Source organism: Fringilla coelebs, assembly GCF_963513975.1.
Source record: "Fringilla coelebs genome assembly, chromosome: 7".
NCBI lineage: Eukaryota > Metazoa > Chordata > Aves > Passeriformes > Fringillidae > Fringilla > Fringilla coelebs.
The window spans coordinates 22,948,918-22,968,395 of NC_140035.1; the positions used below are offsets into that span (position 1 = coordinate 22,948,918).

Here is a 19,478-nt window from a genome sequence, read left to right on the forward strand (position 1 = left end):
CTTACGATTTTTAGTTGTTCTTTAAATATCTGGCACTGTTGCTTGATGGGTTTTACTTGAGTAATTTTAAAATTCCAGATTGCCCAAAGATCAGTCAGCTCTTTCCTTTCTTTATTCAGGTTAATAATGATATCTTCTGTTACTTTTATCGATTTTTCTACTTCTAATATTAACCTCTCTTTTACCTGGCAAATAAACAGACACATTTTTTTTCCACACACATTTGTATAACATACAATTAAAACCTCATAATTTTAAACAAAGCTTAATGAAACCTCAACTCTTCTAGTGTAACTTTTAAAAAAATTATACTTTTAAATACACTTTTCCCTTAATATTGTTTAGAAATAGGCACAGATTGACAGAATTTTTAAACTGAGGACATATATAAAGCTGGAGTTTACTGCATAGAACAGGTAGTAATGACTGAATTATTGCCATCTGGTGTCTGTTTCATACTCAGAATAAAAGAATTTCTGACTTAACAGAATAAATAGCAACTGGAAAATAAAGTGGGTAAAGGAAAGACCACCCCTTTGTGCTGATAAACAAAGCAGCCCTGAAGAACAGGAGAGCTAAAGTGTTTAGTATTTGAATATTTGGTATTTTTACCTCTTTTCAGTAGAACTTCTATGAGAAATATCAGAAAACTGGGTAATGCCATTTTCCCATTTATTTTTTTTTTTTTCCTAAGAGAAGCTGTTTAGGTAAATTACTAGTATGATCCATATCTTCCAGATATTTAAAAGCTACAATCTGAGAACATCAAAGGAACGGAGTAGTAGAAAATATGGTGACAACACATCCAGGTGTTTAGGGAGGTAATGTCTAAAGATGTGTCAAGGTTTTAAGTGACTTTGCCATTACTCTGACAGTATTACCTTTGCTTGGCAGCATCCAGCAGGGACACACCCTGCAGCCACACTAACAGCCTGAGCACCTTCCCTCCCGCAGCTGGTTTTCCCAATTCACCTTGTATCCCGCTGTAGTTTACCAACACCACCTCCCCCTTCCCAGCTTAATGTCTAGCTGCTCCCTAGTGTGTCCTATAAAAGCAAAAAGAAGTTGCTCCAACATCCACTTCTTCAGAAGAATCCATACACTCGGTCAGTAAAGACTCCCTGCCTCTTAGTGGAAGCAAAATAAACTTATAATTGTGCTTGAGTATATGCTGCTTTCCAACATGAAACAAAAAGATAGCAGCATGTATTTCATTTTTACACATGGATTGGGTCAATAAGGGCTCTGTCATTGCTAACCACAAGACTTTTTATTTTTCTATAAGCACTCAAATACTTCTTCTGAAAGTATGTCTCAGCATTAGCCCCTTTAAAACTAGGTACACAACCCATCAGGCATAGAATTGGGATTGGACCTCATCACAGGCAAGTATAAAATATTCAAAAGGGTTTGTCAGATCATACTCACCACATTTACTAGATTAAGAAAACAGCAACCCATATTTTCAGTGGAAAAAGTCTTCTTTATAGTATTTTGCCACTGAGTATTAGCTGACTCTATTGCAATTTTATTTTCAGTCTCTCTGTTTGTTGGTAGGGGTTTTGAATTATAGAATTCCTTCAGATTTTTAATATCATCATTCACCTATAGAAAGACATTAAATAAATACAAACCAAACCAAAAAACAAACCAAAACTTGAGGTGCTATAATCAGAAGATACAGAGATATGGTTTGAATAGCCCCCTCTGAATCTTCTCTTCATTTTAAGATTGATGAGTCCCTAAAATATTTACAAACACCAAATAATAAAATAGTTTTAAATAACTTGCTAAACAGTTGATGGTGAACAGACAGGTGGCAGCAATTAGTTTAATTTCTATCACATATCTTTACATGGATTTTACTTACCAGTATATCAATGCACTGATTTTCACTGATCTGCTTAATATGAAGTAACTGAAGTTAGCAATAATCAGGAGATGTAATACAATATTTTTTGTAGTTTATCATGCAATAAATAAATCCTATGGCTAATTTTACCTGACAGGTTCCATTCTGTCCTCAATTTCTTTCTAATTATTAAAGAACAGCTACCATCTAACAGAATCTTTAAATGGAATCCAAATCAAAATGAAAATTAACTGTCCTGGACACCATTAGCACAGCTACCAAAATTATATTGGTATTGAATTGATTATGATTTGAGCTAGAGCTGCTTCTTACTTTATTTTTAAGTACAATCATATGAATTAGCATGCCAGTGGAAGTAGTGCAAAACAGCAACAAAGATCCCTATGAACATATCATAGGACATTTTCAAAAGTTATAAGAAACAAATCAGTAAATTTGATATTCAGAATACCTATATAGAAGTATTTTTATTATGTATATAATGAGAGAGAGGGCACATGTGCAGAGGAGAAAAATCTAAATCAATTACAATCCTTCCTACAATGGAAACAAATTTTTCAATTTTAAGATTTTTACAGTCTAGTCAGAGAATAAATGAGTAATCCATACCTCCACAGCTGACTGTAAAAAGGCCACATAAGTTTCTAGAATTTCTAGCTTTGAAGTAATATTGTTTTCAAGTTTTTTCAGCTCTTTATTCAGAAAGTCAGCTCTGCTAGAAAAAGCCGCCACCTGCTCAGGTTCCAACTCTTCCATATTTTTGATGATTCCCTCAGCTGCTTTCAGTTCACATGAAGTTTCCTTTGAAGATAGAGGCAGAGAAAAAAAAAGTATAATGACTGGAAAGGACTTGTGACTATTGATATCACATTGTTAATTTTCATTAGAAGGCTTTTTAATGTATAATTTACTTGCTTGTAGAAGAGCTCACAGTGGAGACTAAATCACAGAAATACCCATTTCTTTCCTAAAAATGATAGGTGTAGTTATTGAAATAGCTATTTTGAAAGCTAGCATATCACAGTTACCAGAAGGAATAGTTAGAAGAGTTGTGCAGTTATAAGAGTGTATTCATATATATATATATATATATCTGTCAGGGCAAAGTGGACACTGCAGCAAACAAAAGTAACACCCAGACATGCAAAAATTTGGCAGAAAAGACACTTAAAACTATTGCAAAGTCTTGAGGAACAAAAAGATGTTCTTGCTTATCTGCTGAGATTTTACTATTTTTACAATGTGCTCTCCAGAATTGCTTTAAAGTGGATTTTATTTCCCCATAAGCTGTTGCCTGAAACAAAAAAGAGCTCTGCAGCAGTAATGGAATTTTAAGTACAGAAAATATATAGGATACTCCTAAAATACACACTGCCACGTTGTTCAGCTTAGGCTGAAATATGTAGCTATGCCAAGGTTATGGAAGGGATTCAAGTGGTTTTAACCCACTTCCAGATAGTGCAGGGCTGCTGTGGGAGTGGGAAAGTCCCTGGATGTGACTTAAAAATAGCCTCATGTGTGACAGAGCTGAGTGCTGCAGGGCTCTCTTCAAATGGCTGCACTCCCAACATGACCATTGGATCTCTTCACAGCCCCCTTCACAGCTCCTCTAAATGGGAACTACTTTTTACTTTTTTGCCAGTTCATCCCTTATATTTGGCACAATGAACCACAAGGAGGTTTTTCTCTGACTCTGGCTGTCTAGACAATTTTTAAACCTGGTGCCTCAGGCAAGAGTAGCAATCCACATTTGAAGAGTCTTTCTGTTGAGAGTTGGTACGAGGATCCTGCAAATCACACGGTGAGATAGAGACAGTGAAGAAAACCAGTGGTTTAACGACTGGAATGTTATCTTTTTGTTCATTAACTACATTTGAAACAAAGCATAGGCCTTATTTAGAATTACATACAGGAAGCGTTTGTTTCTAAAAGCCCTTAACATTATTGAAAGGTTTTTTACCTTTGTTTGTTTAGCCAGTTCAAGGTGCATGTTCAAAACCCTTTGTGACTCCCACAAATACGAGCCAATCTCCATTCCAACCGCGAGGATCGGGGCCAGCTTTTTAATTGATTGCGACACCTTTATTTGAAAGTATCATTCACGTGGTTAATTTATAGAAGTAGACATCATAAACCAGTATAAAATATCACTTTATATAGAAAAAAAAATGAGGTAACACTTTTCTGTTGGTGTGTAGATTATGTTTCTAGGCATAATGTCATGGTTTAAACCCAAATGACAACTGTACCACACAGCTGCTCACACACACACACTCCTCAACCCCAAGTGGTGGGATGGAGAGAAGAAATGAAGAAAAGGTGAAACTTTAATATCATGTATACTCAGAGAAAGATGGGAATTACAATATAAAAGAAGACAATTCTACTATTTCTTCAAGAGGCCTGATCGAAACCCCTTCTTGTTTGCTCTCATTTTACTGACAGTGCTTTCCTTTACCCTAAATATCTGAGAATTGTGATTTCAATATGGCACAACTGCATTATAATCTTGCTATTATAGCCCTGGCAGAAATATTCTGATTCTATTCCAGGCTTTTTTCGGAAAATACATTTAAATCTTCTCTGACGGGGCAAGAGACCTATTTTTGTGCAGATACATGTACAGAATTCCCTTCCACTGTCACTAAGATATTATGTATGCACTACAATAACAAAACAGATTATGAAGAGGACAGGCAGATGACGCCAGACACAACACACAAGGTTATTATTAGACATGTGAATTTACATTTAACATTTTTCTTAAGAACTGGCTGCTAATTGAGGTTCCAACTTTATTATATGAGCCTGAGGGGCAATTGAATTTGGCACCAGGTTCCTCGGGATACTTTGCTTTAGAGAGTTGGGATTAAAAGTGTATTGCTTGGTAGCAATATAGCAACAAGCACTCTTCACTGAAATGGCACAATATTCTCTAATGCAAGGCTGGGAACAAAGTGGTTAGAACAAATGGCACATTGAAACCTTATGTTCAATTTAAGGTTTATATTTTAAATAAAAGTTGCCTTCATAATTTAAATTTTAGGTTAAGATTCACAACATGATAGTGACATCATTTCTACACACATAAATGGTCTGGAAGAGGGCCAGTTTGTAGCAAATTAAATTCACATTTGATTGATAATGGTTCATTATAAACATCATGCAAATACAAAATATCAGATTGCAGACTTAATTATTCAGTCATTAAATTTGATTTACTTTTCTCATCTACACTCTTGGTTTCCTTCATATGAACCTTGCTAAAAGACTATACTTTTTAAATTTGAATTTACACATGGAAACTTATTTAGGAGCTATTTGTCTATTCCATCTCTGACAAGTCATTTAAAAGGTCTGTAGTACTACATATGACATTCAACCATTTAAAGAAGGCTGTCGTGTCCTTGATGCATCAATACCTTAATTAACAAAAGGAATTTTTTTAGTGAATAGAATTTAGTCTCCTTCAGATTTACTGAAAATTTGCTGTGGTTCAGTCAATTTTAGCCACACTTTTATTTTTATCTTCAGCCACATAAAACAGAAGACAGAAGCAGTATAAGAAACCTGCTTATGGGTCACAGGACTGATTGCTCACATCTTTTCCGAAAGAACAAATTGTAATAGTTCATTATCCAAGCAAATCCATGCTTAATTTAACATTGCTGGTAAAATGTTCTTGTGGAAACAGCTCATTTTTTTCAGAACAGCTTTTGGTTCCTTTGTGTTGATAAGAGCATTCAGCATTTTAACTACAACTGTGCTCCTTCTAAAACTCTTATTATTTGAATCAACTTCAATATTCACTATAGCTAAATTATGGGAATACCATGCACTATTCCTGAATGCACTAAGAGGATGTGCTACACTGATGATCATCACAAAGATAATCAGAATGCTGGAGCATTTCTCCTATGGTGACAGGCTGAGAGAGCTGCAGCTGCTCAGCCTGGAGAGCAGAAACTTTGGGAAGACTTTGTAGGAGACCCTTGCAGTACCTAAAGGGGCCTATAAGGAAAGTCAAGGGTGACTTGGCATGACAGAACAAAGGATAATGGCTTCAAACTGGAACAAGGTAGGTCTAGATCAGATACATGGAAGAAATTCCTCAGGTGGTAAGACACTGGCAGAGTGCTGCCCAGAAAAGCTGTGGCTGCCCTGTCCCTATGGCCTTGGGACACATGGTCTAGAGGAAGGTGTCCTTGCCCATGGCAGGTGGGTTGGGATGAGATGTTGGTTAAGGTCCCTTTCAACCCAAACCATCCCATGGATCTGTGATGTACCTTACTCAGATGATCTTCAAGTGAGGCAATCCATTGTTGTTTCTTCAAAGTAAATTCTTCATATTCTGGACATTGGCTGTTTAATTGATCTACTTTTTTTTGAACATATTCCATCATTTTCTGAATTCCTGCCACCCAAGAGCTAAAATAGAAAAGTAGAACTGTCATTTACTTTTCTTTATTTGCTCCACATAGAGGATGATTATGATTTAAGAAAACCCAATACTCATTCTCTTAATTTGTATGATGAGTAACTTATGAAAGTCATACTGTTACCCTTAAAAGAAAAATAACCAAGAAAAATATTAAAATTAATCCAAATAAAATTGATAATTAGAAAAACACAGAAATGAAATTTCCAAACAAATAACTTGTCACCAGTGCCTAAGGTAGATTCATAAGACAGATACATTAATTCTCACAAGACACATAGTCTGATTCACTGAGAAATAGCTCATTTCCCTTTCACTCTAGCTACACTATCTAAAAACTAAAATGACAAATGGAAGAGCTTAAAAGAGAAAATATATGGCATGCCAGTTCTACTCTAAAAAGGATGTTTTCTTTGGACTCTAAAATATTTCAGTGTTTTTACAGTAGCTGAAAAAAAGAATGTCATATGCATTCTAAGTCAACATCTCCTTAAGGGTATTGTTTTAATAGGAAAAAAAACACCACCAATTTACAAAACAGTGGCTTTGCATTATAACTTAAACCATACTATCAGGGAAGCAACTCAGAACCTGAATGCTTGCAGCATTCCTCTTCAGATTGTAAAGAAGTTACCTCATACAATTAAGAACTGAAGTTTTGATATTAACCCCTTCTCCCCACCCATCAAGTTATTTCTTATTTAAATTTATATCCATCATAAGAATTTTTGTAAAACTGACATGTTCAAAATAAGTTTTTTCATTATTTTTGTTTCATCAGAAACTTATGTTAATACCTGTGAGAATCTGCTTTGTTAACTAAAGTTTGTCCCTTCTGCATGGTAGTTGCTGTACAACCTTTAATTGCTTCCTGCAATTCCTTATACCTCAGTGTCAATATAGGTAGATGTAAGCCTTCTGAAACAGAGATTTTATGGTAATTCTCAATACTTTCAAGACCATCAAGTACCTGAAGAGAAAAAGAAAAGCATACGTTATCAATATTTGTGTTGTTGGAACTATCCTTGGAAATTATCTGTTCTTAAAACTTCTATAATGATCTATATGATCTCAAAAAAATAAACCTGAAAAAAAATACAAGAACGTTTGGTCTTTGGACACCCCGAATTATAAACTTTTCTGAATAGTCTTCTAACTGAAAGATTTTTGGAAAAAAGGTTGGATTGTTAATAATACTGATTATAATTAGCTCCTGTGGAGACCACTGCAAGAATAGGCATTGTTTCTGGTGTCCCCTTAAAACAATCTTAAGGCCCAGTCCTTGGCAAAAAATATTTCCCAGATACCTTATTTCAAAACCAAGCACTCAATATACATAAGGAAATAAAAAAGAGAATGTATTTTTGAATGGATTTGCCATTTTGGATAGAAGTTTGAGGCAAAAGTTCATATGAAAAGGGTAATTGGATTTGTAATTTTCCATTTCAAATTGCTTAGCCTACTGTTTGCATAATCCACATCCACCAGCCTTCAAGAGCACACTAACAGTTTCATTGTCAGGTTATTATTACACACTTGGCTTCTTACCTACCTTGCCAGCAGCATGAAAAAAGTCATTGGCCTCTTGCAGAAGGGCTTTCCTTTCTTCCATATGGAAACACACTTCTTCTTGCAAGAGACAGATTTTCTGATTTGAAAGTTTTAGATGTTCTTTTTCTGTATAGTCCTCTGAAAGCAAGATCCTAAAGGCTTCATCTTCCAATTGTTCCACAGTGTAATTCCATTCCTAGTGGGAAAAATTCCACTTTAGTCAATTACACGTAGAAAAATAATATACTGTGTGGTAATAATATAAGCATTGGAAAATGGGTATTGCTATAGGCATGAAAGATATCATTGTTTAATGCAGTATTTCTACCAGGAGGGCCTTCCCAGCAAATCATGGTTTTAGTGCCAAGAGTTTCCAGCAGTGGCATTCTACATTCTTTGACACAGCTTCACAGGCAGGAGCAGCAGTTACTAAGGTGTCTGCTGCGAAAATGGTCAGGATAACAAAGACAAGGAACCTCCTGGTAAGACCACACTCTCATGGCAAACAGCCCTTCAGCCCACCTATTTAATCAAGAAGAAATCAAAATATTGCCTAGATAATAGCAGCTTGCAGTGAGAGAGTTTCTGCTAAGAGATGTCTGGTAATCAATGAAATGACCCTCCCTTGTACCAGGTTGTGCCATCATCCTTGGCATTCTCTGTTGTACAGTTTCCCTGATTTCCTACACAAAATCATAAGTCCACTCCAAAAATATCTCTGTCTTATCTGATGATGAACCTTTCTAGTGGCAGTGACAATTATAAGAATTATAATTATAAGAAAATGAATCAACTTATAGGGAAATTATTCCATGTAAGTGTATTTCATTGTAACAAAATTCATAAATTTGTTTGGTACAAGATGCCCAACAGCAACTCTTAGGTGATCTAAAAGCAGATATTAAACTCTGCCTTGTTTATATTTGAGGCAAGGTTCTTCTCTAAGCTTTCACACAAGCTCAAAACTCCAATTTATTATAGCAATTTATATTTTAGAACATTCCACAAACATTACAACCTTGCACATTCCCTGAGGGTATTAAATTTGGTTAGACTCATTTGCTATCCTGTTGAAACATTCCTCAAACTTGGTTAAATTTTCTATGAAACAGCTAGCGACAACTTCATTTTCAGCTTTCTATTTATAAGGAAATGTTTCTGCACATAAAAAGCCTAGGCTTTCCATCAACAGGACATAAAAAATCAGTGGAAATATGTTAGTTAGCTTCTTCTGTTCTTCAGACCTCAACATGCTAAATTCATAGCAGTCTGCCAGTCAGCACTAACATATTTCTTACTCATTTTCCTTGAAAGGAACACACATCCTACTCTTACACTGACTTTTCAATTTACCAGGAGATGGTTGTGAATTGCTCTGACACATTAAAGACATGTTGAATGTTCCTCCTTAGCTCTTGTCACTATTCTTTTCCTCACACTAGTAAGTCTTAAAAACTTGCTTTCACTATTCCATTTAGCAAGGAAAATTAGTCATTTCTAGGTTATTTGATTAAACAGGTATTTTTAAAGAATTTTAAAACTGATGAATTAAAAATATTGTAGCTCTAATTAAAATTCTTGAAGATTTTCTGCCTTCTAAAATATTCAGCACAAGTCTGGGGGAAAAATGCAGAAATATCTAAAAATGCATCTTGTTATTAAACAATTATTTTGGGATAAATTGACTTTTCTTGTCCATGCAATAAAACTTTTAGACTTTGAATCAAAACCTGCGAAGCTGTATAGAAATTTTTTCACTGTAATGTTCTAGGCTTAAGCTTAGAAAACTTTGAAGCACATTTATTTGACCTCAGATCATGATCCATATATTAGATAAAGCAGCATTTAAAACCTAAGTCATTTAAACATAAAAGCATGCATTTTTTTCAGAATGTGTGATAAATTACCATTTTCTCTCATATTCAAATGTGTCCACAACTGAACTTTTTCTGAGCCCCAAATCTGCCTGTCATTGGTTCACTGCATACATCAGCACATTGATAATTCAGTCCTTGTGAATATTCAAAAGGCTTTCACCTTCAGGAACTACATTGCAGCATAACTACCAACATAATCCTATTATATTATCATAATCAAATTACAACAGAAGTAGTGGGCACTAACAAAAGCCACAAGGAGCTGTGAACTGCTCCGACCATTACCATAGGATGTGTCTTTTGGGAAGTTCAGTGAATGGCTGGAACAGTGTATTTAACAGCGAGCTGATAAAATCAGCCAGCAGAAAGAGCAAAAATAATCCAAAGTCTGTCACCCCCCCCCCCCAGAAAATTGCTGAGATATGTTTAAAATTATTTGGCCACAAAGTGGTGCTAGCAGTTCTTCTTTACCATGTCAAGCACCTCCAAACTGCATAGAAATGGAGCAGCAAGGGGGTGACCAGTGCCAGCACACCCTTATTGGACCTCGAGCTCCTAAATGTGCCTCTTCTCTCAAATCTTGGCAATTTATTTCATACTAAGATTCTTTCTTCTTACAGCAACATTTTCTTTAATCTCATCTTGTTTTTATGAGTGGCAGTAACAGATTTATTCTCTGGAAAACTGAAAACTATGAAAGCAGCATTTTCATTTACTTTTAATCACAAGAAATAAATGGACAAATACCTCTTTCAATCATGTATTCAGTTCACTGACAATTAATTACAGTAGAAATGGCTGGGGTTTTGTCCTTTATAAACATTAAAATTTGCTAAAATTCTAATAAAATTCCTTTTCTTTATTTTTCACCACAGGACTTTACATGTAAATTACCAGTGTAGAACTTGATCACTAAATTGAAAAACCAACTAAACAACATCAAGGGTTATTCTTTTTATAACTTATGGGTAGTTTTTAAAGTTTTAAATGAAAAAAAAAATCTGAGAAACATGGAGGCCTTGCATTAAAAGAAGTAAAATTGCTAAAATAATTCAGACATATCGCAATATATATCCCATGTACATCAGAAAACGTCTACTCCTATACACGATTGTTCCATGCCCAAGTTCATGTTTTGCTACTCATTTTTAAAGTTGCTTCACCAACAAATTATGGTATTTCTTACTTTCACTTTGACTTCCATTTCTTCAAGTTCCTGAAGTAACTCTTCATTTTCTAATAGTGATGAGCCTAAATTTTGCTTCTGAAAGTAATCTCTGATGTTTTTCTTATACCAAGAGGTTACCTAATTAGATAATAAAAAAAACCTCAGTGAGAAGGTTGAGAAGTTATTGTCCATTTAAAAAAAAATGTACAAGGCAGTTTAATTTTAAAAAAACAGCTCACATTTTCATTCCTTTCATTTATTCATTCCTTACATTCATGCTTCTGTTTAAACATTTACATTTGTGTCATAACAAATGCAGAAGGAAAGGACGAATACCAAAGCAAGCACATAGTGGATATATGCGACAAAACACACAAAAATGTATTCATCGGGCATGACCAGATTGTAAATTAACACAGTAAAAGAAGAATCAGGTTATAGCCATGCATAGAAGAAATGCATGGCTTTTGATACCGTAAACATATTTTACATCTTGCCTTGACATAGAGTAACTTAAATACTTGCATACAGTAGAATACTACAAATCTGAGTCCTTCTGACCTAGTAGAAACTCTCCATCCCTGGCTTGAAAAACCCAGTAAAGATAATGGGACACTATTGCATAGAATAATCTTATGTAGATTTACAAATTTATTACATCTTACAAACCTCTTCAGCAAGTATGTGCAGCAAACATATGCAGTATACAATTAAATCTTCTAAATTCCAAAGAATTACTTGCATTTATATCTGCTTGATTCATTGTGGGCACCTCTCACTTTCTTTGTAAACAACACATGGCCAGAATTCCTGAGTGAAGCTCTACATTTTAAAATAGTATCCAGAATTAGTTATTGGTATCAGGAAGGCTTCCTCCAATATTTCCAGTCTGGAAAATCACCACTATACTTAGATCATAGTCAGCATACTAAGAATTTCTGTACTCTAGGTACTACAGATTTTAACAGCCCACTAGAGATTTTTTGTTGCTGGTGTTGTATCTGCTTCTGTCGAATCATGCTATTTTTCATAAATTTAAGCAATTATAAAAAATGAAAAAATCTTTAAAATACGTTGGAAGTATTTTCAGTTACACATAAAAAAATGTTCACATTATGAGTCCAAAAGAGCTAGGGAAGTAAGGAAATTATTTTAATACTAAGCCTTCATTTCTTGAGTATATCCTCCAGATGTGTGCTTACTGACTGAAACATTTTTCCTGGAAGCACATTTTCACAGAATATTTTTTATGGGTTCATCAAAAAACAAATAAATGGAGTGGACAATAAAAACTGTGCTAAAAGGGAAATAAAAATTTATTTACTAATTAGGGCTGGGAGGGTTTATCATGTATCTGTTTAGCAAAACAAACCAGTAATTCTGCAGTGTTAGGCAGAGGAAGAAATAATTTTTTAACCCTGTTATAGCAAAGTGTTTACCCCTTTAGCACTTGGCAATATTCCTTTCCATTACAGTGAGTTTAATCAGTTGGCTTCCACTACTGCTGATACCTCTGAGTGATTTCACTGTGCTAACTTAGCTCTGAAGGAATGGCTGAGAATTCTCAACTTGCTTTATAAGCAAGAAACCCACAGGATTTCACTTTCAGTGATTTTGCTGAAGGCATGGGAAAGGAGACAAGGTTAATACAGATGTTTGAAAAAAACAGTGGTTTTCCTTGGTTGGTTGAAATCTAAAATCACTCCTGTTTTTCAAGAATCAGATTTTATCTTTTGTTTACAATAATTATTGACTAGATTAATTACTTTCTTCTTCCAAAGATAAGTAATTATGCATAAAATAGGCCAATCTGCCTTTGATTTTCATTAATGAAAGAGATATCAGAAAATATGCTGCTGACACTTCCATAAAGGAATCCATGTAAAAAAAATATGCTTTCACACATTGAAAATTCTGAAAAAAGAAATATGTTACATTCATGACTATCAGATCATCACATTCCAGTTAGAGATCAAAGGGAGATGTTGTATTTTCAGTGTTTCATAACCTGGTAGTAAGGGATAATCAACATATAGATTGTGCATCCTTCTAGACTACACAGTTGTGCCTAGCATAACAGGAGCAACACAAAGAGCAAAAAGCTACTCTGAGATTCAATACAGCAGAGCATGTCTCCAGTACTCTGCTTTCTCTGCATCCCCTTAACTCCCACTGACACCAGTCAAACATTCAAAATTTAGCATTTCCTCAAACAGAAGTAGCCCAGAAATATAGGCCTAATAAATATATTTAAGCTCCTTTTCTGCTAGTACTGTAAACCAGTTGCTAGGTTGTTTTCTCCACTGTGATTTCCCTTGATATTGAATGTGTTACCTGGGTCTCCTGCTGGTGCCACAAACAAATTTGCAGAACCTGCTCCAGCCCTTGGCGCTGGTGTCGGAGGAATTTGTCCAGCTGCCGCCTCCTGTCCTGCAGCATCTCCAGGAGGTTGTCAATCTTCAAGCAGCTGCTGTGGGCTCCTTGAATCAGCTCTGGATTTGCATTTGGCCCCTCACATTTGAATTCTTCTATGAATTGAGTTAGGTCGTGGCTTTTGTTTAAAAGAGCAAATGACTTCTCCAGAAGTTCTGTAAGAACAGAATTTCATCAGGAGAAAACCAGGAGTGCCTTGTGATTCTAGCACCATATTTCAAATATTACTAAAGTATCTTTAAGAGTATCTATTTTCATACATGAGCACAATGTATTTCAATATCAGCTTTCAAAATTTTTTGTTTGATTTTAGGGTAGAATAAGAAGTCAATAAATTGCAGCCACTTTCCTCCATCTGAGGGAAGGCTTATTGCCATCAAAGCAAAGACTTTGTCTGGCAAATAATTTCATCTGATCCTTACAGTTATAGACTGTCTTTTCAGCAGTAAATTGCTACCAGACACTTCAAGTTAAAATTGGTATGGAGTGAGCACTTTGCTCCCAGGAAGATCTATTTGGAAGACCCAAAATCCATATTAGTGTTATCCAAGTTTGATTCTCTATTCAGCCTCCCAGGAATACCTGTTGTTCAAGGTAGCTAAAACTGTTTTAGCTAGTGCTCCACTAGTGAAAAATAAAGTATGATTGATATTCTGCCAAGTTTAATTTAAAATTTTGATTAAAATTACAAAGACAGAGTCTTAAGATTTATTAAAAATTCAGAACCCTATGAAATTGCAAAGGTGTCTGAAGTAGCCACACAATGCGATTAGCTCCAAAACTTTTTTCTCTTTTTGATTCGAATGAGGCACAATATACTAGAAGGTGCTTTACATGAAAGCTTGAATAAAGAAAAAGAACTCATGTGAAAGAAACTTTATGGGCAAAGGTATGTGCAGGAAAGATGGTGAAGGTGAGATGCAAGGGCTAGCTTGAAACCAGGAGCTTCACATCTTTCAGCAAGTCTGCTAAAAATCTATCTCACCATTATATTTTTCCAAACAGAATATTTGCATATTTGTTTTTTGGTTTTTTTTAATATGCACAGAAAGAGTAAAATTACTCCCTCAGGAAGTCAGCACACAACCACATGCTGTCAGGAGTGGAATTCTGTTCGTACCTTTTGTATGATGCTCTTGTTGCAGAAGAAGTTCTCTCAAAGAGTCAATATTGTCGAACTCTTGAGCATTTTTCAGGAAATCTTCAACTTGGTCAATTTTAACAGCAAACTGCATTAAGGAAACAAAGGATAGGGAGAAGCACACAGTAATTTTGTTTTGCATAGCTACATCATAATCTCTGTGTTATTGGGAAAGTTCAAGACAATTTGTAAATTCTTGGCATTTTTAGTGACTGCCAGATACAGATGCTTTATGGCCTCCATGCACCTTGAGTTGTTTTTTTCTTTCAGGTACTGATTGATTGAAGGATTTTAGTTGACACAATCTGTAATTACAGTTTGCCACTTTGTTAATCATCTTTCCTACAAAGCCTTATACCAAATCTAATTTCTTTGTATAATACACATCTTGAACTTCTTAGGGCCGTCAACTTATAGGTGGCACTGGCATACTACAGAAACAAAACTGTTAGGGAAAATTATTGAACTCTTCAAGTTCCAGGATGTGGGGACATTGATCATGAGGCTACACAGAGTGGACAAAAACCTGCGGGGTATGGAATCCCTCTCTTTGGCTCCCTGTGTGTATCAGCAACTTAGGGTAAGAGAAATGGGTAAACAGGGATCACACAGTTTTTCTTTTTTTGGAGTCCATCTGTACACCAAAGTCTCAGGTAAAGCCCTGTCAAGCTAGACTCAAGTTTGCTTTATGTAATTACAATACCTTATGGATATTTTGGTGTAAAACTTTCGGTGGCCAATCCTCAGTGTGCATGAGTGAAGGCACCTGAGAACAAGTTCTTTCAATGCCAAATAATTTTAATCATAAGGAATGAAAGCTATTCTGCAGAATGTCCACAGCCACTAAAATACATATTTTAGAGTTTGGTCCAGTTCCACTTTTTACTGGCATTTTCTGTCAAGTACAAATTTGAGAGACATTGTGGCTAAAATATTTCTTAAAGTCTACATGGCATTTAGTTCAGCTTCATCCTGTACTACCTGAAAGGTGGAAAAGAAAGGATCCTAAGGAAGGATCCCAAGAATTTACTTTTCTTGTTTGCCTCAACCTTTAGGAATACAATGAAGAATATAAAACACATTAAAATTACAGTGGTCAGAGTACCTGTAAGATGAGGGTGCTTGAAATGAACAGTTATTTGATTGAGATACAAACCTCCAGAGCATTTTCAAAGAACACTGAAGTAAGTTCCAGAAGTGCCTGTCTCTTCTCTAACATAATGATGAGGGCATCCCATGCATTCCCAAGGGTCTCTGCCATGGCATCATAAACCTGACTCTTTTCTTTGTTCTCCTCTGCAACCATGTCTGCTTCCTGCAGCAGGTCCCATACCTTGTCTTCCAAAGCCTGAAAAGGAAATATACCAAACCAAAACAAACATAAGAAATCTGTACACAAAATCCAAAGCACTGCTGACACCACTGTGAGGATATCTTTACAATGGGTCTGTACAGGAGCCACAAACCTCCTACCCCTGCTTTATTTCCAGTTCCTAGTGATAGGAATTTAGCTATTTCTGCATGTTTTATAGCAAGCTTCTGAACTTCATCTGCACTTAAGAGGCAGTAGCTTTCTAAAATTCACATGTGAACAGGATATAAAAGAATTTATCATGTTATCTCTAATATTTACACTCCAGTGTTTTTACATCTCCATAAACACAGGTCTGTCCTCCTGGAAGTGGTAGCAGTGCAGCTATTTTGAATCCTCTTTCATATGTCATCATATTACATTGCTGGACATTTTAAGTTTTAGAAGTTTGTGAGGCAATTTACTCAGAAGTTTCTGATGACTACAATGCAACCCAGATAAGAGTGGTTTGAACATAAACACATATTCTGCAAAAAACCCACACCCAAGTTATGTAATGTTTCAAGTTCAGCTTGCTGCATTGCTCAAGCTGACCACCAAATAATAAAGCTCTATTGTAAAAACAATTCTTCTGCGTTTCATTCCTTCTATCAATCTCACCACAAGAAATATAACTGCTGGCCCATTTCCAGCTTATGTTAAAAATCTTTAGTGTGTCAGAAAAATTGATTAACATTTGTTCTGTGTTCTTCCCAACTCCCATCTTGGGTTTTATCATGAGCATGAATTAATGAAGTGTCACTTTTTTTTGTTATTAGAGGCACTACCACATGAATATGTAATGTGAAAAGAAATTTTTATCAGGCAATTCAAATGGCCATTCATATACTACTGGATAAAAAGTTGATAACCAACTCTAAGAGAAGCCTGTATGATGTTTCTTTCTCGATGAGGCATAAAATTGTTATGTGCATAACAACTCAGTAAAAGCAGTGAAATTCATTAATCACCCAACATGGGATATTATTAACATTCTAGACCAGCTCTGTAGCTAGTATATCAGGAATTAAATGAGTATATGAGATATTGATAGTCTCTTTACTAACTCAACATCTTAACATCAGTTAATGAGAAGCATTATAGTCATGACAATGCTGATATTTAAAAAAAAGGGGTAAAATGTTCTCAGAACATTACACCCAAACTGCTTGTCACTACAAGGTTAATTTTACCAAAATATCAGACTGCTTTCACAGCTGTTCTGAACACACTGTGGAAAGCCAGATGACATCTGAGGTAGTTCCACATGGAATTTCTTGGCAAAGACTAGTTTTCAAAGAGCTGACTATTTTATATTTTGAAATAAAACTAGGTATGCTTTTATCCTAATATTACATCAGGTTCAACATATTTAAAAGCCATTTCAAATGCTAAATCTTTCCTAACTATGCAAGATGAATGCCACACAAATGGTATAAGACCCAGAAGCAGATTTTCTTCTTTTAGAAGCCTTTTTTCTGAACAGGTTGTTAATTACCATTTATCCCTGACAAGTAGGCTCTGTTTTCTAGTAATTGATTAGCTGTGAGGAATAGCTAATCCCTAAGACACAGAGAAAACTGGAATATTCTTCAAAGGTTATCAGCCATGCTTCCTGCACCTTTTAAAATTCAGTTACTATGAGATGAATTCAAATCCAGCCAAAGAAAATTAGAAGGTTAAAGCAAACCAAACTGCTGCATTTAATGAAATGCAAAACTAGCATGCATAAAGTTACAAAAAAAACAAACAATGAAGCTGCTCATGTGTAATAGTGTTTTAGTGTTTAGAACTGATTAATGGAAGTTTTTAAACACAGACTTAATTTTTTCTTTAGCATGGATTGAATATGGTTCACTCATTTAAAACGGGTGTGCATTTTATTGCCCTCAAATAATAGCTCCTGTAATGCTACAAAAAACCTAATACAGTATCACAAGGGTTGTCATGTTGTCTGTTTCCTCAGCAACAGAAAAAGTTACATTTTGAGAAGACAAACTAATTAAAAAAAAAGAGAGAAACATTTTACAGAAATGGTTCAAATACCTAAGATGACCAGAGTGATATGAAGGTTTTATTGCCTTGAGTTTAAAATGATGCTTTCCACAACTGGAAAGTGGTCAAAGCCACCAGTTACTGTGAACTTTCAAAAAAATTATCCTCAACTATGTTAGTTTCTATATACTACATATGTCAATAGTTTATTTTTAAATTAAGTAGACTGATTTTCTACTGGTTTTCTACTTTTTATCTTTGAAATATATCCCTTTTATCAACACAGAGCAAAGGAATAATTTAGACATTACTCTTCAGGTCATCTGTCTAACCCCTTGCTCTGGTTACCCAAAGACTTACCCTATGAAATCTTAAATATCCCTAACAATGGAAATCCCAGAACTTTTCTGCACAACCTGTTCTAGAATGAATTAATTTTCATAGCCAAACTTTTTATTCCCTAATATCCAATTAGTATTTCCTTTTCTTTTTTCCAACTTGTGTCTCTTGATCTAGAAGCAAACTTAGTAAGAGGAAAAATGTGTATTTCATCCAAAAAAAAAAAAAAAGATGGCTTATGGAAAACAAGATATTTCACAGAAACCTGAATTATAATGAGGCTTTTATCAATTGAGTGAAATTAGCAGAGCTTTCCAGCAAAGACTTAAAATTATTTCAAACACTTCTGGAATCTCACGCTTCTTTCCCTGTGAACACAAAAAGCTGGAAGAGCAGAGTTCTCTTTGGACCCTGAGAAGCTGGAATGAGATTTGCCAATCCAAGGAATGCCCAGCATGCAGTCAGAAAGGAGCTCCTGCAAACATGCAGCTTCTGCTGCTGTCAGTAAAACCATGTCAAAAAAGCATTGCTCTGAAAACCACAGACCAATTTCACTTTCCATTAAATACCTCTAATATGTCTAATTGTTCCACACCAAAAGAAGAGCACTGGTGGCTTAAAGGGAGCAATGTTGTGGTTCAGATGGACTGGAGGGATTCTGGGTGGATGCAATCCCAGGCCTGAGGCAGGAATGCTCCCTGCCTGGTGATGCAGCTGCTGTGCAGCCACACCTCTCCCCCCACTCCTTCTCAGGGTACATTTTCCTCTGATATTGCAGCAAAGACAGAAAACTCTTTTCTGTAAGTTGTGTTGGATAGTGTACCTTTTGTATTAATTTGTTCACAGCCCATTAATAGGGTGCTTTTCCTGCTGTTAAAAGAGCGAGGAATGAGAGGGAGAAGTGATCTTTTGCCTTTCCTGAGTTGTTGTACACTGACTGCATAACTTGGAATTTTCAGAGGTGTAAACTACCCTCCCATCCTCTTAGCACTGAGATGCTGCTAAAATTAACCTTTAGTTAGTGCTGAAAGGCAGTGCTGAGATTATACAACACACTTGTTAACTTGAAGCCCTGAAAATAGTCATAAAGCTACCTCAAGACAAATACTATTTTGGTGGGAATTTTGTTCATACAAATATTGAAATTGAGTGAGATGAACTAACAATGGAAAAAAAATATTAATTACATTTTACCTTTTCCTTTTTAAAATTTTTTTAAAATAACTTACAAAAGTCAGCTCTGGCTTGATAAAAATGCAGGTGAACTTTGCTGCTAATTGTACTGTTGGGCACCTCAACAATTAATTGCCAA

General features: G+C 35.4%; 1 protein-coding gene across 3 annotated transcripts in view; it reads right to left on the reverse strand.

Annotated features, from left to right (window-relative positions):
* The window catches only part of CCDC141 (coiled-coil domain containing 141), a 55,005-nt gene that overhangs the window by 25,726 nt on the left and 9,801 nt on the right, over positions 1 to 19,478 (reverse strand). For all 3 annotated transcript variants that reach the window (XM_084209668.1, XM_084209667.1, XM_084209669.1), the window contains exons 4-14: positions 15,638 to 15,829; positions 14,461 to 14,569; positions 13,242 to 13,495; positions 10,926 to 11,045; positions 7,864 to 8,058; positions 7,109 to 7,281; positions 6,160 to 6,301; positions 3,834 to 3,953; positions 2,483 to 2,674; positions 1,429 to 1,605; positions 6 to 185 (exon numbers count right to left, since the gene is read on the reverse strand). In XM_084209668.1, coding sequence (XP_084065794.1) covers positions 6 to 185; positions 1,429 to 1,605; positions 2,483 to 2,674; positions 3,834 to 3,953; positions 6,160 to 6,301; positions 7,109 to 7,281; positions 7,864 to 8,058; positions 10,926 to 11,045; positions 13,242 to 13,495; positions 14,461 to 14,569; positions 15,638 to 15,829 — 1,854 coding nt within the window. The remainder of the gene's footprint in view (positions 1 to 5; positions 186 to 1,428; positions 1,606 to 2,482; positions 2,675 to 3,833; positions 3,954 to 6,159; positions 6,302 to 7,108; positions 7,282 to 7,863; positions 8,059 to 10,925; positions 11,046 to 13,241; positions 13,496 to 14,460; positions 14,570 to 15,637; positions 15,830 to 19,478) is intronic.